General features: G+C 37.8%; 2 protein-coding genes across 5 annotated transcripts in view; one reads left to right on the top strand and one right to left on the bottom strand.

The window, feature by feature from the left end:
• ada (adenosine deaminase) overlaps positions 1 to 16078 on the top strand; it is a 31579-nt gene extending 15501 nt beyond the window's left edge. Inside the window, exons 6-11 of the mRNA XM_085782958.1 lie at positions 751 to 875; positions 8516 to 8587; positions 10944 to 11045; positions 12898 to 12965; positions 14033 to 14162; positions 15924 to 16078. Of these exons, the coding sequence (XP_085639084.1) occupies positions 751 to 875; positions 8516 to 8587; positions 10944 to 11045; positions 12898 to 12965; positions 14033 to 14162; positions 15924 to 16028 (602 nt within the window). The 3' untranslated portion in view covers positions 16029 to 16078. The remainder of the gene's footprint in view (positions 1 to 750; positions 876 to 8515; positions 8588 to 10943; positions 11046 to 12897; positions 12966 to 14032; positions 14163 to 15923) is intronic.
• A 6562-nt stretch (positions 16079 to 22640) lies between these two features.
• Positions 22641 to 25278, bottom strand: part of pkig (protein kinase (cAMP-dependent, catalytic) inhibitor gamma) — a 43470-nt gene continuing 40832 nt past the window's right edge. For all 4 annotated transcript variants that reach the window (XM_085782996.1, XM_085782997.1, XM_085782993.1 and 1 more), the window contains exon 3: positions 22641 to 23336. In XM_085782996.1, the coding sequence (XP_085639122.1) occupies positions 23257 to 23336 (80 nt within the window). In that variant the 3' untranslated portion in view covers positions 22641 to 23256. The remainder of the gene's footprint in view (positions 23337 to 25278) is intronic.

Genomic DNA, 25278 nt, shown 5'->3' with positions numbered 1-25278 from the left:
GGAAAGGACAGAATTATTCTCCACCAAGTCCTAAATTGGAATTGACCGATATATCTACACTGCAAAAACTCAAAATCTTTCCAAGAATATTTGTTTTATTTCTTGTCAAAATGTCTCATTTCTAGTCAAGACTACTTAAAATAAAACTCATCACCTAAAAATTTATTTGTTTTTAGATCATTTTCACTTGTTTCAAACAAATTTTCACTTGAAATAAGTAGAAAAATCTGCCAGTGAAAGTAAGTTTTTTGTGTTTGTAATAAGAAAGAAAAACTTGCTCCACTATCAGATTTTTCTACTTATTTCAAGTGAAAATCTGCTTGAAAGAAGTAAAAAGTGTCTAAAAACAAGCTGCTTTTAATGTGATGAGTCTTATTTTAAGTAGAATGAGATTTGTTTTGACTAGAAATAAGACAAATATTCTTGGTAAGATTTAGAGTTTTTGCAGTGTGGGTTATTTCTACACAATCAATCGTTATTTCTTGGCATTACTACTATGAAATTGACCATTATTTTTAGACACAATTACTTGTCATTACTTGTTATTTCTTGACATTATCACATAATTAGCGGCCTGTAAATTAAAGGGCTATCCCTCCTACTTTTAAAGAACAGACCAAACCCATCACTGATGCATGCTGGGTAGCTACTGCTGCTGTTGTGTCGTTGTTGTGTCGATGCTCAGACAGCATCATCACACTCATCCGTCACCTGCGTGTGTATTAATGTGTGTGTGTTTTGACCCTCCAGGTTGGTCCATGGACATCGTGGAGCTGTGTAAGAAATATCGGACCGAGGGCGTGGTCGCCATCGACCTGGCGGGAGACGAGTCGCTCAACTGCGAAGCCTACCCCGGCCACAGGAACGCCTACGAGGTGAGAAACATGAGCCCAGTCAGCACAAAGAGTGTGTCAAAGCATGAGGGAGATTAAAAAGGTGTGTCTCTTTCTCTTTCTCTTTCTTATACGGTTTAATTACAGCGTCACACGCAACGCCGCGAGAAACGACTATAATTTAAATTAAAGGTTAAGATGTTGAGGTCAGTTCATCAACAACTGGTTCTGCTGCTTCAGGAGGAGCCGAGTGTTATGTGTCAGGAGAAGTTGTGTGACTGCTTTAAAGCTTTAAAGGGATACGCCAACATTTTTTTTTCATGTCTTGCCTCACTCCCGAGTCCATGACCAGCAGATAGACACCATCCTTTCGACTGTGCGTGCAGTAACAAGGGAGATAGAGCCGTATCGCCCGTAATTAGCTTAGCTCAAACACTGGAAGTGTATGGGTAGTGTTAGCCTGCCTCCACCTAAAGTCGCTAATTAGCTTAGCTCAAACACTGGAAGTGTATAGGTAGTGTTAGCCTGCCTCCACCTAAAGTCGCTAATTAGCTTAGCTCAAACACTGGAAGTGTATAGGTAGTGTTAGCCTGCCTCCACCTAAAGTCGCTAATTAGCTTAGCTCAAATGCTGGAAGTGTATAGGTAGTGTTAGCCTGCCTCCACCTAAAGTTGCTAATTAGCTTAGCTCAAACTCTGGAAGTCGGAAGTGTATGGGTAGTGTTAGGCTGCCTCCTACCTAAAGTCGCTAATTAGCTTAGCTCAAACACTGGAAGTGTATGGGTAGTGTTAGCCTGCCTCCACCTAAAGTCGCTAATTAGCTTAGCTCAAACACTGGAAGTGTATAGGTAGTGTTAGCCTGCCTCCACCTAAAGTCGCTAATTAGCTTAGCTCAAATGCTGGAAGTGTATAGGTAGTGTTAGCCTGCCTCCACCTAAAGTTGCTAATTAGCTTAGCTCAAACTCTGGAAGTCGGAAGTGTATGGGTAGTGTTAGGCTGCCTCCTACCTAAAGTCGCTAATTAGCTTAGCTCAAACGCTGGAAGTGTATAGGTCGTGTTAGCCTGCCTCCACCTGAAGTCGCTAATTAGCTTAGCTCAAACATAAATAAAATAAATATATCACTTTATCAACATTTCAAACATGTTTAGGTGAGAAAGTAGCCGTTTAGATCAGCAGTGTGTCGTTAATTTGTCTAAATACCAGCTGTTTACAATTTTGTTTGGACGAATTCGGCGCTACTCAAGCTAGCCGTTGTGACCAACGCACTTCCGGTTACTTTCAAAAAATAAAACACCCGTTGCCCTTTACATACAGAAAACCATGACGATAGAATTTGTGCTTTTACTGTGAAACAGGAAGCTAACCTACCCTCGATGTAGCTAGCTTGAACCAAAATAAAGCGTCTTTGCTTGAACCCTCCGTTTTGACCGATCTCGTCCCGTTAGCGGCATTTGACCGCTCAAGATGCCTTACCGGAGAGTTTTGTCAGCTCTGAGACGAAGATCGGCCCGCCGGTTTCCCTTTAGAGTTGCTGAAGAGTTTCTCTGATGAGGTAAGGTGGAGGCAGGCTAACACTACCCATACACTTCCAGTGTTTGAGCTAAGCTAATTAGCGACTTTAGGTGGAGGCAGGCTAACACTACCCATACACTTCCAGTGTTTGAGCTAGGCTAATTAGCGACTTTAGGTGGAGGCAGGCTAACACTACCCATACACTTCCAGTGTTTGAGCTAGGCTAATTAGCGACTTTAGGTGGAGGCAGGCTAACACTACCCATACACTTCCAGTGTTTGAGCTAGGCTAATTAGCGACTTTAGGTGGAGGCAGGCTAACACTACCTATACACTTCCAGCGTTTGAGCTAAGCTAATTACGGGCGATACGGCTCTATCTCCCTTGTTACTGCACGCACAGTGGAAAGGATGGTGTCTATCTGCTGGTCATGGACTCGGGAGTGAGGCAAGACACAAACAAAAAAAAGTTGGTGTATCCCTTTAAAATATTTTTCTTTGACAGTCATTTCAAGGTTATAAAAAGGTTTTTTACAGTCCCAGACTTCACCTCCTGTTCCCACAGGCCGATGGAAACATGGCTGCAGCTTATCGCACCAACAGCTTTCAGGAATCCACCCGTCCATTTAGATGAACACTGATCCTGAGGGGGGGGGTCCTTAGAAATAATCTGAAGCTGTGTTTTTACGGTGGCTGGACAAAGGATAAAAAAAACACGGCGAGAGCCAAACATCAAATATTAGGGAGAAACGGTTTCCATTCATTTTCCAGATAACACAGTGGGAAATGTTGATCTGATCCAAAACTTTGGTCCAGACTGAAATATCTAGACTTAAATCATGATTCATATATTCATGTTTGCTACCAAATTTGGTCAACGTTTAATTCTTTCTATCAAACGCCAATTCTTTGTTCCAGATGATAATAATATTAATAATAAAACTTTAGATCCAAACAGGTGGAAGTGCTGCTGCTCGGTCATTTGTTGTTGTTTCTAGACCTCAGGTGACCTTTGACCTTAAAAACTCTGGGTGTGTTTCTCTCAACAGTTTACAGTTTTACACAAAAGTGCAAAAAGACATTCAAGCCACACTGGCCATGGTTTTTAATTAATTACCATGTCAAATAAACAGCATTTTAATAATCTTTTCACCAGTCCTGCAGTTTGCCTTGAATATTTTTCTGCACTTTTGTGTAAAACTGTAAACTCTTGATAATAACAATAAGACATAATAGGACTTTTCTAATAACAATAAGACATAACATTTATATAGGACTTTTCTAAGGGAGTCAAAAGGTCGAATTAACACAACGATGTGTTTCCATGAACCTGTTGAACTCGGAGGCTCTGGTTCACATTCCTACGTAAAGAAGCCGTGACTGTGACTGATGGTGTTTGTTTCTGCTGGTTGAGTGGAACTGGTTTCTGCTGCTGCTGTTTGACTGACACGACGTTTACTGATCAACATCGATGTCATCGTCTCCATCAAAGCGATGAAGGTGTTAACCCTCTATGGTACATGATGGTACGCTGCATTATGATGCCAGTGGGGGAAAAATGTTTGTAGTGTTTTTACGTCTCAAAATAGACTAAATAAACATAATCTAAAGACATTTTTAAAAAATTATTTACTTTTGGAAGTTTTTGGGGTTTGTTGACTCTAGGCAACATTGTACCATGACTGTATTAGAAACACCGACCAGTCTCTGTAGACTTTCACCTTCACTGGCCTCATCCTCATCCACATTCTCATTCTCATCTTCCTCATCATCATCATAATAGCCTGATGTTTACTTTACTGTATCAAAAATCTAATTTATTAAGGATAAAAAACAAAATTATGATGAATTATATGTTTTTGAACATTTTATTTACACCTAAACACACACTACCATAGTCTCATAATGTAATATTGATTCCATAATGGTCCACTGTCGCCTCAAGGCAACGTTGCAATTTTCTATAATGGTACGTTGTTGCTTTGGGGCAACAGGTGCATTTTAACAAGTTTCCATTATTTAATAAGTAAATAAATTGCATGGAACTATTAAAAATTAAACTTTACTAATCTATTAGTGTAAATATATATTTTTCCAGATGAAAAAGGGCCAGGAAGTTACTGTATGTTTTCAGACCGTTTTAGTGGAGCAAAATGGCAAACCTGTTTCCTTTGAAAAAGTCTGTAAAAAGGGTTTCAGTGGCTTCTTGAAAGTCATGTGATAAATTAAAGCATTGTTATTGGTTCTCTAAGGTCTCCTCTCTTTTTTAAAGTATTACAGCATTAAATGGGATGAATTGTGGAGATGTGACAGGACAAAAAGTGGTATGTTGCCTGAGGGCAGCATGGTACCATAGAGGGTTAAATGTCTTTATCTGGAAACAGCTCAGTGAGAAACACCGTGACACCGGTTTCCTCTTATAGCCTGCGACCGACGGCCTCTCAGAAAAATCCAATCTGCTTTTCAGACAGAATCTATTGATTAATTCGGAGAAAACCACAGTAAAAGTGATTGATTCTGCCTGCCAGACCATAATGAACGAGGCAGATTAATCAGTTTAATACAAAGTGCGGCGCTGCCAGACGAAGTCCTGTCGCTTCAGTCCGAGATAAAAACGTCGTTATCGCTCGGATATGAAAATGAAACAGAAGGTGGAAGGTAGAGTAGCCATAATAAACACAGTCGTTATGGCAACACTACAACCACCATCATCAGCTTATACATCAAGACACAGAACAGTGTCATCAGGGCTGCTGCAATGCATCCTGGGTAATGTACACTGCAAAAACTCAAAAATCTTTCCAAGAATATTTGTCTCATTTCTAGTCAAAACTAATCTCTTTCCTCTTACTGTAAAATAAGACTCATCACCTAAAAATTAACTTGTTTTTAGATCATTTTCACTTGTTTCAAACAAATTTTCACTTGAAATAAGTAGAAAAATCTGCCAGTGAAAGCAAGTTTTTGTGCTTGTAATAAGAAAGAAAAACTTGCTCCACTATCAGATTTTTCTACTTATTTCAAGTGAAAATCTGCTTGAAAGAAGTAAAAAGTGTCTAAAAACAAGCTGCTTTTTATGTGATGAGTCTTATTTTAAGTAGAATGAGATTAGTTTTGACTAGAAATAAGACAAATATTCTTGGAAAGATTTTGAGTTTTTGCAGTGTAGTCACAGTGTAGAAGTTAAATTAACTCTGAAGTCTGAATGTAAATGCTTCAACAGTGTGTAGGTGTGTGTGTGTGTGTGTGTGTGTGTGTGTGTGTGTAGTTGTGTAGGTGTGTAGGTTGTGTGTGGGTGTGTGTGCGATCATTAACTAACAACCTGTGTGACATGAAGTTAAAGTACAAACCACTTAAACGTCCTTTAAGACGAAGAGTTGGACAATAATTCATGAACGGGTCATAAATATAATTAGCTGTGAGGTTGTGTAACAGTTCACAGGTGTGATACGGTGTCGCTGACTCAGCAGAAGTGTTTCAGGATTTCCTCTTTTAACTCAAACTACTCTGTCAGTGAGTGAAGGTTTTAAACTCGTGTGTTGATTTATTCACTGTGTCTGTTTAAGGAACTTGATCAGAAATATAAAGTTTCACTTCTTCACTCGTCTCACAGTGGGATTGTGTGTGTGTGTATTATTCACTGTAAAAAAAAAACACTTTAGTTGAGATAAGAGCCGCATAAATAAACTGAATAAAACACTCCACCCTAAACAATCGCCTAAATGAATATTCAGCTATATCCATTTGTCATTGACCAACAAACGATATGCAATTAAGTGAAGGTCACACAAACAAATGCCAATAAAAAGAAAAAAACATAATTCTGAACAAATATACACCAAACTCCAAACAATCATTTAAATAAAACATATGTTAGAAAAGCCCGTTAATAAAGGCAATACAGTAGCATGAGACCAAATAGATAATGTCTCAAGTTTTGCAGCATTAACTTTGGTTGTAGAGTTTTCCAACAGACAAATATCGTAAAACAGTACAACCCAGACTTCATTCATTACAATACTTGGTTCAAACCAACTTGTTTGCAGCCGTTGAGGCAGCAAGAATGATTCTGAAATATATCGGTTTATATATAATATAAACTGAATAGTTATTATGATGAGAAAACAGCGGGAGGATCTGAGCTGCTGTCAAACTGAATCTGTTCTTCATGTGCTTCCGTTCTGAACGGAGGTCTGGGAGCAGAGTCCAGTGTAACGTTCAGGGTTATCTTCCTGCAGATAGAGAGTGTGTATGTGCAGATTAAACCTCAGTGTGTCCAAGGTTAAATCTGCTGAGATGAACCGTCCTCTTGTCTGTATTCAGCTTCTCCTCTAGGATGTTTCTCACACTGCAGCTTCTTAAGGCCAGACACTAACAGGCAAAAACACTGTTGCACTCATCAATTTTGAGATTTTGGGCATTTTTTCTTCCTTAACATGTCTTCTTTAAGAAAAGTCGAAAGAAATGGTAGAAAATCCACATTTATTTTACTTCATTTTGTCTCTTTCATCAGTAGATTTTCTCCTAAATTTACCAAAAGTTAGTCTGACCCACGTCATGTCAGGTGTCATAGTAAATCTCTCTTTCCTGAACAATGATGTGGACTTGGATTGACATTAACAATCTCTGTAGTTTTACAGTCCAAGTCTTTAAAGGCCGTTTCCTCAGAAAGAGTTTTTCAGACTCAGACTCCTCTCTAGAAATCTCCACTTCAGCAGCACTTACAGACACCAAACCTTCCACTTTGATCCCTTTCTATATTCTGAAGGTTTTTACAGAGGGGATTGTTGATATATCATTCACAGCCTCATTTATACAACATTTTATTACTAAAAACATGGAGACAGTAGATGTTTTTTAAGGGCTGGTGACAGTATTTTCTCATCTACAGAGTGATAAAAAGAGATATCCACAATCCTCCTCTGTAAAAACTAAAGACTCTAATATGTCAACAAAATAAAACAAAGCAGCTTTATCCATTGTTCAGATTTCTGTTCTGGAAAGATATGCAAATTAGTGCATATTTAATTAGATAGTGCCTCATTTACATATTTAAACATAAAATTTGACCCTGTAAGTGATAAACTTGGGAAGTTTTATGGTGATATCTGTTAGTTTAAATCTTTACCCTATTCACCTGCAGTGTCTCTCAATCGATACATTAAACACATTAAAAATGTATGCAAATTAGCGCATATTTCATTAGATATTGCCTCATTTACATATTTAAAGAGGAACTAAACCCCTAAACCACTTTTTTCTGCTGAAAACAAATGTATTTGGGTATAAGGTAGTGTTGTCAGTTGATTCTGGTCCAACTTTTGACATTTTAGTCAAAATATTTCAATTTAGTGTATTTTGTAGTAAAAATGTAGAGTGACTGCCCTCTATGGGTTGAAACACGGCTATTACAATCGAATTTTTCTATTGGCTGAGATGGAGGCAGATGACGCTTTGGAGGCAGCTTTCGTCACCGGCCACCAGCTCCCCGGCCAATCTGCCGCTAACGGTTGCTAGGCGCTCTAGCTGCTCTGCTGCGGCTAACGGCTGCTAACAGCTGCTAACAGCTGCCTGAACGGGAATCGTTAGTGCGGCCGGCGCTAACGAGCCGTTAACGAGCTAACGAGCCGGCGGATCAGCTGTAGATGCTGTGTCACGGCTCTGGCGTCCTCTCCTAGTAGTGTCCGCCCTACTAGTGCTGTTAGTAGCTCGTTAGTAGCTCGTTAGCGCTAGCAGAAGTGTCGATGTGTGTTTATTACTTTTTTTTCTCTTTTGTGTGATTTCGCGGGTGTGAATGGGGCGCAGGGGGGAGGGGGGGAGTGCTCCTGGAGTCCCGCCCATAATCAAGGCATTTTTTGAATTTCAAGCTTAGAGCACGTCATCCAAAACTGAGGGGTTTAGTTCCCCTTTAAACATAAAAATTTGACAAAACTTTTAATACAAAAAATATTTGTCTTAATGTGAGTGATAAACTTGGGAAGTTTCATGGTGATATGTGTTAGTTAATTTTTTTTACCCTATTCACCTGCAGTGTCTCAGTTTAAACCAGAGAGATGAAACGTGCAGGAAAACAACCTGAAGTGTAACAGCTGCAGATGTGGAAGCCAGATGTGTGTGTGTGTGTGTGTGCAGAGCTCACCGTGTGTCTCTGTGTGACTGGTTGTGTTGACAGGAAGCCGTGCGCTGTGGGGTCCACAGGACGGTGCACGCGGGAGAGGTGGGCCCGCCGTCCGTGGTGCAGGAGGTGAGACGACGACGTGGAGTCGAGACATTCATGAAGAATCTGAGAACTTTGTTGTTTTCACTTTGCAGCTCGGTGGAACATGTAACAGCTGCACAAAGACACACAATGCAGTCACACACTGATGATGATAATGAGCAGAGCAGAGCAGAGCGACCTCGGTGGCACCGGCCCAACAAACACAACTACAACAGGCCGACTGGGAGGGGCTTTAAAGGGACAGTTCAACATGTAGTCAGCTCCTCCTCTCACCATAACCCCTACACTGCAAAAACTCAACATCTTTCCAAGAATATTTGTCTTATTTCTTGTCAAAATGTCTCAAACTAATCTCTTTCCATTTAGAATGAGACTCATCACCTAAAACTTAACTTGTTTTTAGATCATTTTCACTTGTTTCAAACTAATTTTCACTTGAAATAAGTAGAAAAATCTGCCAGTGAAAGCAAGTTTTTTGTGCTTGTAATAAGGAAGAAAAACTTAGCCTGACTCTCGCCAGAAGAAAAACTTGATCCACTATCAGATTTTTCTACTTATTTCAAGTGAAAATCTGCTTGAAAGAAGTAAAAAGTGTCTAAAAACAAGCTGCTTTTTATGTGATGAGTCTTATTTTAAGTAGAATGAGATTTGTTTTGACTAGAAATAAGACAAATATTCTTGGTTAGATGTAGAGTTTTTGCAGTGTAGTCACAGCAGTAGGTTCATCACCATAGTGGAACAATATTACAAACACAAAAAACTTGCTTTCACTGGCAGATTTTTCTACTTATTTCAAGTCAAAATATGCTTGAAAAAAGTAAAAATGATCTAAAAACAAGTTAATTTTTAGGTGATGAGTCTGATTTCAAGTGGAAAGAGATTAGTTTTGACTAAAAATTAGGCAAATATTCTTGGAGGGATTTTGAGTTTTTGCAGTGTATAGTCACAGCAGCAGGTTCATCTCCTTTAATTATGTAACATTACGACACATGGAGCAAATACTTGGAAGTACGGTGACTCTTTAATTTACAGGCCGTTAATTTCGTGATAATGTCAAAAAAATAGCTAAGAAATAACGGTCAATTTTATAGTAATGTCGAGAAATATGCGCAAGAAATAACGACTGATGCATAGAAACAGCCCAGAAATATCGGCCAATTGAAAGGAGAAAAATTCTGGTCTTTCCAAAAAAATTCAAAGCATGTGTAATCTTTTACCTTTATGAAAAACATGTCATGTTATTTCTTGACTATTTCTAGACATTATCACATAATTAACAGCCTGTAAATTAAAGAGTTACCTGAACTACTTTCTCTTCTGAAATCCCTCCGCCCAGCAGCCGTGTCTGGAATGTAGTTCCGGCTGAATTTCCCTCTAAAACAACTCTGTGTGGTAACGTTGTGTTATTATCTCATAGCGTGGTGAATGTGCAGCTCACAACTTGTCCACCAGAGCGTTGTGGAGTTGTTGGATTGTGCATTTGATGAGTTTGATGAGGGACAGGGGACCTGGACCGTTCACTGGGCAGCTCACATCTCTGCCCCGCCCATCTCAAAACAACATGCACCGATAATTAAAGGCGATGAACCTGCTGCTGTGACTATAGGGGCTATGGTGAGAGGAGGATCTGAATAAATGTTAGACTGTCCCTTTAAAGAATATCACAGATAATAAAAAAGCGGCGTCACCATAAGAAAAGCACAACAACAACTACACAAACACATGTGAACACTTAAATCCTAGATCCTGTAATTATTCTGTCCCGTCTGCATCGATCTCACGTCTCTACACTGTAAAAACTCAAAATCTTACCAAGAATATTTGTCTTATTTCTAGTCAAAACAAATCTCATTCTACTTCAAATCAGACTCATCACATTAAAAAGCAGCTTGTTTTTAGACACTTTTTACTTCTTTCAAGCAGATTTTCACTTGAAATAAGTAGAAAAATCTGATAGTGGAGCAAGTTTTTCTTATTACAAACACAAAACAAGCTGATTTTTCTACTTATTTCAAGTGAAAATTAGTTTGAAACAAGTGAAAATGATGTAAAAACAAGTTCATTTTTAGGTGATGACTCTTATTTTAAGTGGAAAGAGATTAGTTTTGACTAGAAATGAGACATTTGGACAAGAAATAAGACAATTATTCTTGGAAAGATGTTGAGTTTTTGCAGTGTAGACTTTGTGGTCAGCGACGCCGCAGCAGTTTGTGACTGTGTCTCTAGAAATAACCTGCAGCAGATTCTGCTGACGTGCACAACATAGACCAGAGCGGCATATTTATGCAGTTGTCTATTAACAGGCTGTTTCCAGAATGGGAGAGTTGTTGTTGTTGTGTTGTTGTGGTTTTAACCCTGTACCGTGTGGACGGTGTTGTAGGCGGTGGAGGTGCTGAAGGCCGAGCGCGTCGGCCACGGCTACAGGACGCTGGAGGACCAGCAGCTGTACAGGAAGCTGCTGCAGCAGGACATGCACTTTGAGGTGAGGAACTCCACACGCAGCAGCAACGTTTCACCAGAAAGCAGAAACACCATCGAGGTTCCTGACCCGGGAGTTTTATTATGGGTTTTTATTTAAATGGAAAACGCAAAAATGCAGAAATTAGTCGGTTACGTAACAAAACAAACGTTGCTCATCATGAAAACACAGAGAGGTCTGATCACCACAGACTGGAGAAAGAGTTTGATTACAGTTGTTCTCAGTTGGTTCGGCTCATTTCTTTGGTAAAATGAGCAAAAAAAGGCTCGCACACATCCAGAAGTGCAGCCAGGTGCTGAGTCCAGGGAAACGAATATCAAAAACAAGAAAGGACTCGCCACACTGTAGTAGCTCCTTTTTATAGTCCTCTAATAAATGTTTAAATAAAATAAACTTGTTTGTAGATAATTTAATTTATTAGAGGACTATAAAAAGGACAACTCTAATAAATGTTTGTATATTTGGGAGCTACTACAGTGTGGCGAGTCCTTTCTTGTTTTTGATATTCGTTTCTTTGGTAAAACAGACTTACAGTTCAGCACAACTCCATAGATCACTGGTAAAAGCTCATCTCTCTCTCCATAAACACTTCACTCAAGTATCAAAACTAAATTTCCTTCTCATATAAATATTCAGTTTACCCAGAATGCATCGTCCCTTTGGCGTCGTGTCACTGCAGGTCACCGTGTTTAGATGTTTTGTCTCTACGGCAGAGGAGCATTGAAATGTCCCTCATGTCCAACTCTCAGTCTGAGCCCAGTGCTTCACTCACTATAGTTACTGGACTAGTTTTATTTCTATTGTCTAGCTAACAGAATACAATTGTATATAAAACTGAAAAAAATAAAATAAAAAATTTAAATAAAAGCTGGATTTTATGGTAAGAGTAACCTATAATGTTTGACACCACACATTGCTCTCATACTGTCAAGGAAAGGTAGCCATTTGTATTCACATAAAGTAAAGTAAACTTCCATTCATCAGAGTAAAAAGAAAATGTAAACAGCAGAATATACTGTAATATAAACACATGAACAGAAACGTAGATATAGCCTACAGTCTGTAAATAAATCTATGGTATTCATGGTTTTATGATCAGACTATTGTTCATGTGACGACTGATAGAATGAAATGATGCTGACGTGTTTTAGAGAGAGAACAACCATCAGACTGAGAATCAACAGTTTAGATCAATAACATCTATTCACCTGGACACGGTGCTGCTGCAGCTACCTGGACTTCATCATTTATAAACATGTACGAAGACATTTGCAATTTGATGAAATGAATGAGAAATATAATTGGTTTGGAGGTTTGTCCATGTTGTTTTGAGAAATGAGTCAAACCAACGGAGAAAAACTGTAATGCAACACTGCAAAAACTCAAATATGTTACCAAGAATATTTGTCTTATTTCTAGTTAAAACAAATCTCATTATACTTAAAATAAGACTCATCACATTAAAAGCAGCTTGTTTTTAGACACTTTTTACTTCTTTCAAGCAGATTTTCACTTGAAATAAGTAGAAAAATCTGATAGTGGAGCAAGTTTTTCTTTCTTATTACAAACACAACAAACTTGGCAGATTTTTCTACTTATTTCAATTGAAAATTAGTTTGAAACAAGTGAAAATGATCTAAAAACAAGTTCATTTTTAGGTGATGAGTCTTATTTTAAGTGGAAAGAGATTAGTTTTGACTAGAAATGAGACATTTTGACAAGAAATAAGACAAATATTCTTGGAAAGATGTTGAGTTTTTGCAGTGTGAGTCCTGAGTGTGGACACAGTGATGTCACAGTGATGTCACGGCGCCCCCTAGTGGAGCTGACGTGTCTCCGTCTGCTCTGGTTGCAGGTGTGTCCAGTCTCCAGTAAACTGACCGGTGCCTGTGACCCCGACTTCACCAAACATCCCGTCATCACGTGAGCTGCTCCTCCTCTAACACACACACCACACAGCTCTGGAAAACATGAAGAGACCCCTCCCAAAATGACCAGTGTCTCTAGTTTTACTATTTATACAGTAGGTATGTGTCTGAGTAAAATTAAATTATTATTTTTTTTGTTTTATTCTATCAACTACCGGCAACATTTCTCCCAAAATTGAAAAAAAAATATTGTCATTTAGAGCTTTTATTGGCTGAAAATGACTAAACTAGTCTAAATAACAGAAATATCAAGTCCTTTCAGACCTTGAATAATAATAATGCAAAGAAAACATGTTCATATTTATTCCTAAACAACACAGCAAGAATATTTTAACTCAGGAAGAGTTTATGAATCAGTTTTTGTGGGATAATGTCGATGTTTAATCCCAGCTGTGGTTTTTATAATCTGGTTCAGGTGACGACCTCATCAGAGTCTCATTAAGGAGAATGAGTTGTGTTTGTGTTGGTGTTTAAAAAAGAAAAGAAAAGAAAAGTAAGACTGTCATACATGTAGAGATGCTTTTAAGAAACATTTGTGGAAGTGTTCTCTTAATTTTTTCCAGAGCTGCACTGCAAAAACTCTACATCTTTCCAAGAATATTTGTCTTATTTCCTGTCAAAATGTCTCATTTCTAGTCAAAACTAACCTCTTTCCACTTAAAATAAGACTCATCACATACAAATGAACTTGTTTTTAGATCATTTTCACTTGTTTCAAACTAATTTTCACTTGAAATAAGTAGAAAAATCTGCCAGTGAAAGCAAGTTTTTGTGCTTGTAATAAGAAAGAAAAACTTGCTCCACTATCAGATTTTTCTACTTATTTCAAGTGAAAATCTACTTGAAAGAAGTAAAAAGTGTCTAAAAACAAGCTGCTTTTAATGTGATGAGTCTTATTTTAAGTAGAATGAGATTTGTTTTGACTAGAAATGAGACATTTTGACAAAAAATTAGACAAATATTTTTGGTAAGAGTTTTTGCAAAGTAGAATAAAATAAAACAAAATAAAACAAGTTAAGAGCACTCAGGATGGTCCGTCCTCTCCGTCCTGTTGTTGTGCAGCTTCAGGAAGGACCAGGCCAACTACTCCCTGAACACGGACGACCCTCTGATCTTCAACTCCACGCTGCACCTGGACTACCAGACGGCGCAGCAGCACATGGGCTTCACCGAGGACGAGTTCAAACGCCTGGTCAGATCACACACAGGGATTATTATGTAATGTAACACAGAGCAGAGAGAGAGAGAGCTGCTGTGGTTAGAGAACACCGTGTGCATGGCAATGTGTCTGTGTGGCTCATTAACGCCGGAACAAAAGCTCAGATGAAAGAAAGAAAAGAAAAGAAACCTCAGTGCAGCCGGCGCACGGTGAAAACACCATGGAGGTTTTTACAATCAGCTCCATCACAGGGAGATCTGAGCTGCACTGCAAAAACTCTACATCTTTCCAAGAATATTTGTCTTATTTCTTGTCAAAATGTCTCATTTCTAGTCAAAACTAATCTCTTTCCACTTAAAATAAGACTCATCACCTAGAAATTAACTTGTTTTTAGATCATTTTCACTTGTTTCAAACTAATTTTCACTTGAAATAAGTAGAAAAATCTGCCAGTGAAAGCAAGTTTTTTGTGTTTGTAATAAGAAAGAAAAACTTGCTCCACTATCAGATTTTTCTACTTATTTCAAGTGAAAATCTGCTTGAAAGAAGTAAAAAGTGTCTAAAAACAAGCTACTTTTAATGTGATGAGTCTGATTTTAAGTAGAATGAGATTTGTTTTGACTAGAAATAAGATATTTTAGTTTTTGCAGTGTAATTTAGACGTTCAGATCAAGATTCCTCTCATGTGTTAGTTTAGTATTCAGACCAACCAGCTTCCACCATGATGCTGATTTCATGCACCAGATTATTCCTTTCATCCTTAAAGGGCCAGTCCGACATTTATTCAGCTCCTCCTCTCACCATAGCCCCTACAGTCACAGCAGCAGGTTCATCACCTTTAATTATCTGCACATTCACCACGCTATGAGATAATACTCTGAACTACTTTCTCTTCTGAAATCCCTCTGCCCAGCGAATGTAGTTCCGGCTGCATTTCCCTCTAAAACAACTCTGTGTGGTAACGTTGTGTTATTATCTCATAGCGTGGTGAATGTGCAGCTCACAACTTGTCCACCAGAGCGTTGTGGAGTTGTTGGATTGTGTATTTATGTTCACACACAGTAGCAAAATAAAGGTACACATCCTGCGTATAGTTCCTTTAAAGTGTTGGTAGCATTTGTTGTTCCACATCATCATCTCCAACTCAAAAAAACAAAACAAACACTCTTTTCATTGTTCACTTCACTGTGCCTGGAACAACGAAGTAGGAAGATAAACAACGTTTCGCAAATTAAATGAACTTTGAAAGGTGTCAGAGTTACAACATGGAGCTGAGACAGAAGCATCACTGCAAAAACTCTACATCTTTCCAAGAATATTTGTCTTATTTCTTGTCAAAATGTCTAATCTCTAGTCAAAACTAATCTCTTTTCACTTAAAATAAGACTCATCACCTAAAAATGAACTTATTCTTAGATCATTTTCACTTGTTTCAAACTAATTTTCACTTGAAATAAGTAGAAAAATCTGCCAGTGAAAGCAAGTTTGTGTTTGTAATAAGAAAGAAAAACTTGCTCCACTATCAGATTTTTCTACTTATTTCAAGTGAAAATCTGCTTGAAAGAAGTAAAAAGTGTCTAAAAACAAGCTGCTTTTAATGTGATGAGTCTTATTTTAAGTAGAATGAGATTTGTTTTGACTAGAAATTAAATTTTGACTAGAAATAAGACAAATATTCTTGGTAAGATGTTGAGTTTTTGCAGTGATGAAGCAGGTTTTACACAGTGGTCAGCCACTATGTTATAACACCAAACAGTGAGTTTATCACCTGAACTCTTCTCCTGTTTCCTGTAGAACATCAAGTCTGCAGAGTCGAGCTTCCTGCCGGAGCAGGAGAAGCAGGAGCTGCTGCTCCGCCTGTACGAGGCCTACGGGATGACCCGGAGCACCGCCTTCTAACCCCACACCGAGGAGGAGGAGGAGGAGGAGGAGGAGGAGGAGGAGCGCTGCAAAAACTCAACATCTTACCAAGAATATCTGTCTGTTTCTAGTTAAAATGTCATTTCTAGTCAAAACAAATCTAATTCCACTTAAAATAAGACTCATCACATTAAAAAGCAGCTTGTTTTTAGACACTTTTTACTTCTTTCAAGCAGATTTTCACTTGAAATAAGTAGAAAAATCTGACAGTGGAGAAAGTTTTTCTTATTACAAACACAAAACAAGCTGATTTTTCTACTTATTTCAAGTGAAGATACGTTTGAAACAAGTGAAAATGATCTAAAAACAAGTTCATTTTTAGGTGATGAGTCTTATTTTAAGTGGAAAGAGGTTAGTTTTGACTAGAAATGAGACATTTTGACAAGAAATAAGACAAATATTCTTGGAAAGATTTTGAGTTTTTGCAGTGAGGAGGAAGAGGAGGAGGAAGAGGAGGACAGGTGACCGAACCCAGGGACAAGACGCTCTCAACCCTTAATCTCGCCCACTGGACACGTGGGAATGTGTTTTTACTCATTTGTAACCAGATACAAACCTATAGAAGAACATAATATAATATAATATAATATAATATAAAAGCTGTTTATCACATGGCTGCAGCCTTCAACACATAGCCTACAGCTCTGGAAACAATGGAGAGACCGCTTCACTTCAACATGTTGAGCTTCTCTGGTTTTTACTATTTATAGGTTTGTGTTTGAGTAAAATGAACATTTTTCTTTTATTCTATTAACTACTGACGACATTTCTCCCCAAAACTGAAGTGATAATATGAGGTAACCCTTTAATTTACAGGTCGTTAATTACATGAATCAAGAAATAGCCAAGAAATAACAGACGATTTCATAGGATCGTCATGTTTTCCATAAACACATGGTTTTCATGCTTTGATTTCTTTGGGAAAAGCCAGGATTTTTCTCCACCAAGTCGTTGTAATTGACCGTTATTTCTATTCTGGGCTATTTCGACGAGACATTATGACGCAATTAATTGTTATTTTTTGGCTATTTCTTGACATTATCACATAATTAACGGTCTGTAAATTAAAGGGTTACAGAAATATTGTCATTTTTAGAGCATTTATCCACAGAAAAGTATTTTCAGACCTCGAAAAATGCAAAGAAAACACGTTCATATTCATTCCTAAACAACGCAACATGGTTATTTTAACTTAGGAAGAGTTTATAAATCAGATTTTGGTGGGATATTGTTAATAATAATGTTTAATCCCAGCAGTGGTTTTTATAATCTTCCTATAAAATCTGAAAGAAAACTGAAAGGAATGAGATGCTTTTTAAGAAACATTTGTGAAAGTGAACTCTTCATTTTTCCTGCAGTTGTATCTGTGCTTCATCATCATCATCATGAGGGCTTCTACTTTGTTCTTACATATTTAGTTTACAGGAGGACGCGGTGGTGCGAGGAGTGACTTTCTCTTCTTTTTTTTCCTTTTTTTTTTATATCTATATATCAAAACTCTTCTTCGTTCATCTCGTGTTTACATCCTGTTGTCATGGAGCGGATCGGGAACCTTCAGGGAGGAAAAGGATGTGGAGACGGAGAAATGAAAACAGTTTCAGTACACTGCAAAAACTCAACATCTTTCCAAGAATATTTGTCTTATTTCTTGTCAAAATGTCTCATTTCTAGTCAAAACTAATCTCTTTCCACTTAAAATAAGACTCATCACCTAAAAATTGACTTGTTTTTAGATCATTTTCACTTGTTTCAAACTAATTTTCACTTGAAATAAGTAGAAAAATCTGCCAGTGAAAGCAAGTTTTTTTGTGCTTGTAATAAGAAAGAAAAACTTGCTCCACTATCAGATTTTTCTACTTATTTCAAGTGAAAATCTGCTTGAAAGAAGTAAAAAGTGTCTAAAAACAAGCTGCTTTTAATGTAGAATGAGATATGTTTTGACTAGAAGTGACATTTTGACTTGAAATAAGACAAATATTCTTGGTAAGATGTTGAGTTTTTGCAGTGTTCAGGCTGTGAACTTAGAACCTCTGGGAAAAAAATAACAAGACAAAACAAACTAAGGTTTTTACTGTGAATATCCATCGTACGGTTGAAGGGAATCGGGTCGGGGTCGGGGACTAAGTGCTTTCTGCCCACAAGGTGCAAAAAAAACAAACAAACCCAACAGCAACTTCAGGTGAAACAGCTGGAAACCAAAAGGTCTAGTCTTCTATCTGAACACCAGGTGGCGCCGTCCCGTCACGCAGCCTGTGGAGAAGCCTCATGTGGTTTTTACATTTGATAATTATTCTCTCAATTCTTATGATGTGATGTATATATTTATTTACACATTTTACGCACTTATGAAAAAACAAAACAAAAAAACTTTGACCTTTGACCATAAATAAAAAGCTGTTATTATAAAAATGTTTCTGTGTCTGGTCCGACTCAACTCATTAACCCTAGAACACTAACGTTACAAAAAGTAACACCATCACTAACGCCGGGTATTTTTTACCCGATATAATATACCCATAAAAAAATATTTCTCACCAAAGTATATTAAAATACAACAATACATGGCAAATTGAAGTACACTTCCTTAATTTTCCACTATACAATGTTTCACAAAATGAAAAAAAGGTATCATGGTGACCCTATAAAAAAATGTCCAAAATTTGTGATTTTTTTTTGTTTTTTTAACAAAAACTTCCTTTAAAAAAAACTAATGGAGCTGGGACTTTGTCCTTCAGACCCATTTGTTTAGGCACTTTATTAGGAGCAGCTGCAGCCAGCCAATCAGAGCGCAGCAGCAGCAGCAGCAGCAGCAGCAGCGAAAGTGCAAGTGTACGTTTTTAACCTTTTTAAAAACCAGCCTATTTTTTAGGCCTTTTCTCGAAAATTGCACATCCATAATAAAATGAGTCTATCTCTGCAACCACAAGGTCTACTTGAATACTTTTGGTGTCATAGTAAAGGGAAAAAAATTGAGGAATTGCTGAGATGTGTACAGTAAATTTCAGTATATCTGTTACTGGTGAAGAGTAAATGAAGATGACACACAGAAAAAAAATTATCATATTTTTGATGAGTGCCCTTTAGAATAATGCTAATGAAGCTCAAACTCTCTATAAAATCATTGTACAATATGTGAACATTGTCTCTGCAGTGGTTGATTCTGATTAATTGAAGCAGGACAAAATTATTGAGATTTTACTACAAAATATTCAGGCGAACTTTCCAAAATGTCCATTTTTGGCCCAGCTTGGAACCACCTGCCACTATAAACTATTGTTTAATCTTTATTTTCACACAATTTGCATAAACTAACTGAACATGAATTAACCAGGACTAAATAAGAATTGCATTCCTAAGTGACATTACCATAGTTTTTAACTACAGTTTCTATTTATTGTACTTATTTATTTTTATTTATCTTAGTGGGCTGGCACGGGACCGGGCATCGAAATGTTTTTAACATGTGTTGTATGACAATAAAGAGACCTTTGACCTTTGACCTTTGTAAAGCAAAGAGGCTAATCTGAATCAAATATGAAGAGTGAAGGGGGAGATGTCACTGTTGCTCTGCAGCGACACACGACCGACTGCAGAGGTTTCACTCTGATGACAAACAGCAGCTCTGGACAGAAACACAGCGAGAGGATCAGAGCAGCACGACAACATCTGGTCAGACTCGACCTGAGGCTCAGACTCGTCTGGGAGGAGCTCCAGGCCTCTTTCTTTTACTGAAAATCATTTTTCCAGGACATTTTCAGCTGCTACAGTCTGAAAAGTAATAGTTTCAAAGATGCATCGAGATTCTTGATGGGACGATTCTGAATCGATGCAGTTAGGTCACATAATCGATTTTTAAATTCAAGTAATTACTTAAGTTTGATGATGTTGTTCACATACAGAGACACTAAGCCATGTTTCCATCCAAAGTGATTTGAATTACTGGGAAATGCACATTAAAAGAAATTTGAATCCTGTGTGTTTCCATCTACAGACTTTGCACCAACCAACTTTGCAATCAACCAAAACCCGGCCATAGCAGCGTATTTCAGTTTGTGCGAATCAGGGGATTTTAATTCAAATTACGGCGTTTCCATCATCATTTTCCGATGCGATACATCTACAGTAGATGAGCATCTAAACAGCTGATGGAAACGCAACTAGTGATTCATTTTGTTTTAAAGCACAATGCCAAGATTTAGGTTTTGTCTTTAAGAAATTAACAAGTGCAGCGTGCTCCTTTTTGTTTGTGTGTTCAGGCTCCAATGAAGCTGTTGTATTGTGAAAATGCATTTAAATTATATTTTCTATATAATTGTATGTAAATATAAAGTTATCATATTCATCTGACTATTTATGTTCATGAAAAAGCCACGGGTTGGCAATGTAGAAAATTGAGGATGTGATGAATCGTAATCAAACTAAATCATGTGGCCAGTGAAGATGCAGACACAACACTACATGTTGTTATCACACCAACCACACACTAACACATTCAGGCTGTGGAGAAGTCTTTTCCACAGTTGAACCTTATTTTGTAAATTGAACCAGTTTGTAACTTATTGAATCTTTTACTTGCTTATGACAAATGTAGAATAAACAACACAAACATGTAGTTTTAGTGTTTAAACCAGACCGCTCCAGTCTGTCCCTCAGCAGCTCCAACACTGGAAACACTCAGCTACGTAAAAACACCACATGGCAGCAGCACCGAGCTTACCCGCTCCATGGAGATATGGATGATATGAACGGCTCATTCAGAGCTGAAAGGAACACTTCACTTTGTTGATGGGGGGGATTACTGGTTAATGAAAAGAACCAAACTAGAAACAGCATTTCCTAATGGAAAATGCGTGTGAATGCTGAAAGCCATTGCTGAACCATGTTGAATTAGCAGAATAAATTGACAAAGACATGTGGAATAACATACAAGAAACATGTCTAAGGAAGGAATTGAACCCACAACTCCATGAGTGGTAACCTAACACACTAACCATACGGCCACAGAGAACCTGAGTTACAATGAGCTTTCTACTATGAGGAATCAAAGACTGTCCAATGACAGCTGAATAATTGGAATCAAAAGTAAAGCAATGATGTGACTGAGGCAGGAATCGAACCCATGACCTCATGATCACTAAACCTTTACTCTGCCACTCGGCCACAGAGAGCACACTGCTTTCAGGACTGTTGTCATTCATTGTAATGTGATGATGTGGTACAAAGCAGCTCCAACACTGGAAACACTCAGCGACTCAGAGTGGAGAATAACTCCTCAGTGGGTCTGAAGAAGTCAGACTGAGCTCTGGGAGCTGATGATGTTCCAGAACGTTTGACTTTCTTTTTCTCTAATTTTCCCTGTGTTTTCCATGACTTGAATAGTAAAACTCGTCTTGAACTGGTTTCTTGAACTCCAGTGACCTCCCCACACTGCAAAAACTCAATATCTTACCAAGAATATTTGTCTAATTTCTTGTCAAAATGTCTCATTTCTAGTCAAAACTAATCTCTTTCCACTTAAAATGAGACTCATCACCTAAAAATTAACTTGTTTTTAGATCATTTTCACTTGTTTCAAACTAATTTTCACTTGGAATAAGTAGAAAAATCTGCCAGTGAAAGTAAGTTTTTGTGCTTGTAATAAGAAAGAAAAACTTTCAAGTGAATTTCAAGTGAAAATCTGCTTGAAATAAGTAAAAAGTGTCTAAAAACAAGCACATTTTTATGTGATGAGTCTTATTTTAAGTAGAATGAGGTTTGTTTTGACTAGAAATAAGACAAATATCCTTGGTAAGATTTTGAGTTTTTGCAGTGCAGTCTCCAGACCTGGACCCGGTAGAACAGAAAAACCCTCTGGGACGTCGTGGAGGAGGAAACGTTGCAGCAGAAACGATGCACGGTGATGTAAACATGCAGCAGAGCTGAAGCTGCTCTGGGATCAGTCTGGTGACATAAAGAGGTGAATAATCTGCAGAGGAAGCTTCACGCTGCAGTTTTTCTCCATGATGTGAACTCTGGGAGACGAGAAGCAGGTGGAGATGTAAACAGCCTCGTCCTCCTAATGTTCACAAACCGCTGCAGCTGCTGAGCTCAGTATCTGCTGCTCCGACACGGACGAGCTACACTGCAAAAACTAGAATATTTGTCTTATTTCTTGTCAAAATGTCTCATTTCTAGTCAAAACTAAACTCTTTCCACTTAAAATAAGACTCATCACATCAAAATTAACTTGTTTTTTGATCATTTTCACTTGTTTCAAACTCATTTTCACTTGAAATAAGTAGAAAAATCAGCTTGTTTTGTGTTTGTAATAAGAAAAACTTTCTCCACTACCAGATTTTTCTACTTATTTCAAGTGAAAATCTGCTTGAAAGAAGTAAAAAGTGTCTAAAAACAAGCTGCTTTTTATGTGATGAGTCTTATTTTAAGTAGAATGAGATGTGTTTTGACTAGAAATAAGACAAATATTCTTGGTAAGATTTTGACTTTTTGCAGTGTACCTTTACAGCTGCTGTGTGTGTGTCTGTCTGTGTGTGTGCCTGTCTGTGTGTGTGTGTGTGTGTGTGTCAACATAAAAGCCCCCAGAGTGTTACAGTAATTCATAAGTATTTTATTACACAAAGAAAATTGCTATCACAAAGTTATCACTGAACATTTAGCAATAAATATGAATGAAGTCCGAACACGACGACGGTATAATGACGACTATGTTACCGGAAGAAAAGAAAAAAGGTGGTGGTGGTGGTGGGGGGGGGGGAACAAGAGGGTCACAAACACACAAACACACACACACACACATATAGAAATAAAGAAAATGACAGACAGATGGTTGTTATGGATACGCTGCTCCTCCTCTTCCTCTCCGTTCAGCTCAGTCCAGAGTCTCTGTGCTTTCTGTGTCTGCTCAGGGAATATAAACCACTAATGAAGCGTTAAGCAGCTCAGTCTCTCTCGGCCAATAGGAAGGCTCAGTCTCTCTCGGCCAATAGGAAGGCTCAGTCTCTCTCAGCCAATAGGAAGGCTCGGAGAGGAGCGGAGTGTCCTCGTGTCCACGCTGTCCCGTCTCATCCATGTCTCTACTCTCCACTTTCACCTGCTTCTACTCTTCCTCTTCTCCTCCTTGGCTCCGCCCCCTCTCTCCTTGGCTCCGCCCCCTTCTTCCTTGGCCCCGCCCCCTTCCTCCTCCTCCTCTCCTGATTGGTTGAGGAGTTTAGGACGGGCCTCCTCCTCCCTCTTGGCCGGCGGCGCCGTCGGCCTCAGGCGCTGGGGACGCCGCCGCCGCGTCGCCTTCTGCAGGACGACAACAGGTGGTTGGTTTTTATTTAGCAGAGTTACAATGGAGCGTTAGGGCCACACGACACATAAACATACCACAGACTACGAGAATAAAGTCGTAAATTTAGGACTTTATTCTCGTAAATTTACGACTTTTTTCTCGTAGGAAATTTACGACTTTATTCTCGTAATGTTATGACTTTTTTCTCGTAGGAAACGTACGACTTTTTTCTCGTAGGAAATGTATGACTTTATTCTCGTAAAATTTACGACTTTATTCTCGTAATGTTATGACTTTTTTCTCGTAGGAAATGTACGACTTTATTCTCGTAGGAAATGTACGACTTTATTCTTGGAAATTTACGACTTTATGCTCATAAATTTACGACTTTATTCTTGTAAATTTACGACTTTTTTCTCGTAATATTATGACTTTTTTCTCGTAGGAAATGTACGACTTCATTCTCGTAAATGTACGACTTTATTCTCGTAATGTTATGACTTTTTTCTCGTAGGAAATGTACGACTTTGTTCTCGTAAATGTACGACTTTATTCTCGTAAATGTACGACTTTATTCTCGTAATGTTATGACTTTTTTCTCGTAGGAAATGTACGACTTTATTCTCGTAAATGTACGACTTTATTCTCGTAATGTTATGACTTTTTTCTCGTAGGAAATGTACGACTTTATTCTCGTAAATGTACAACTTTATTCTCGTAATGTTATAACTTTTGTCTCATAGGAAATGTACGACTTTATTCTCGTAAATGTACGACTTTATTCTCGTAATGTTTTGACTTTTTTCTCGTAGGAAATGTACGACTTTATGCTCGTAAATTTAAGACTTTTTTCTCGGAGGAAATGTACGACTTTATGCTCGTAAATTTACAACTTTATTCTCGTAGGAAACGTACGACCACATTCTCGTAAGAAATGTACGACTTTATTCTCGTAAATTTACGACTTTATGCTCATAAATTTACGACTTTATTCTTGTAAATGTACAACTTTTTTCTCGTAGGAAATGTACGAGTTTATTCTCGTAAGAAATGTACGACCTTATTCTCATAAGAAATGTACGACTTTATTCTCGGAAATTTACGACTTTATGCTCATAAATTTACGACTTTATTCTTGTAAATTTACGACTTTTTTCTCTGAGGAAATGTACGACTTTATGCTTGTTAATTTATGACTTTTTTCTCAGGGGAAATGTACGACTTTATTCTCGTAAAATTTACAACTTTATTCTCATAAATATACAACTTTATTCTCCTAATGTTATGACTTTTTTCTCGTAGGAAATGTACGACTTTTCTCGTAGGAAATGTACGACTTTTTTCTCAGAGGAAATGTACGACTTTATTCTCCTAAATTTAGGACTTTATTCTCGTAAATTTTCGACTTTATTCTTGTAATGTTATGACTTTTTTCTTGTAGGAAATGTACGACTTTATTCTCTTAGGAAATGTAAGACTTTTTTCTCGTAGGAAATGTATGACTTTATTCCCGTAAATTTACGACTTTTTTCTCAGAGGAAATGTACGACTTTATTCTCGAAAATGTACGACTTTATTCTCGGAAATTTACGACTTTTTTCTTGTAATGTTATGACTTTTTTCTTGTAGGAAATGTACAACTTTATTCTCGTAGGAAATGTAAGACTTTTTTCTCGTAAGAAATGTACGACTTTTTTCTCGTAAGAAATGTACGACTTTATTCTCGAAGTCTGTGTTTTGTTTTGTGTGGCCCTAATACTCCGTCGTACATAGTCAAGGTTTTACAATGACCATAAAATAAAATAAAAACAAAAACATTATACTAGAGCTGCAACTAACGATTGTTTTCATTATCGATTAATCTGTCAATTATTTAAACGTTTCATCAATTAGTTGTTTGGTCGATAAAATGTTAAAAAATGTTGTAAAACATCAGTCAGTGTTTCTCAAACCACC

The sequence above is a fragment of the Trachurus japonicus genome, chromosome 7 (genome assembly GCF_045865225.1).
Source record: "Trachurus japonicus isolate A0001 chromosome 7, Traja_1.0".
Taxonomy (NCBI): domain Eukaryota; kingdom Metazoa; phylum Chordata; class Actinopteri; order Carangiformes; family Carangidae; genus Trachurus; species Trachurus japonicus.
This window is presented reverse-complemented; position numbering and strand designations above follow the sequence as displayed.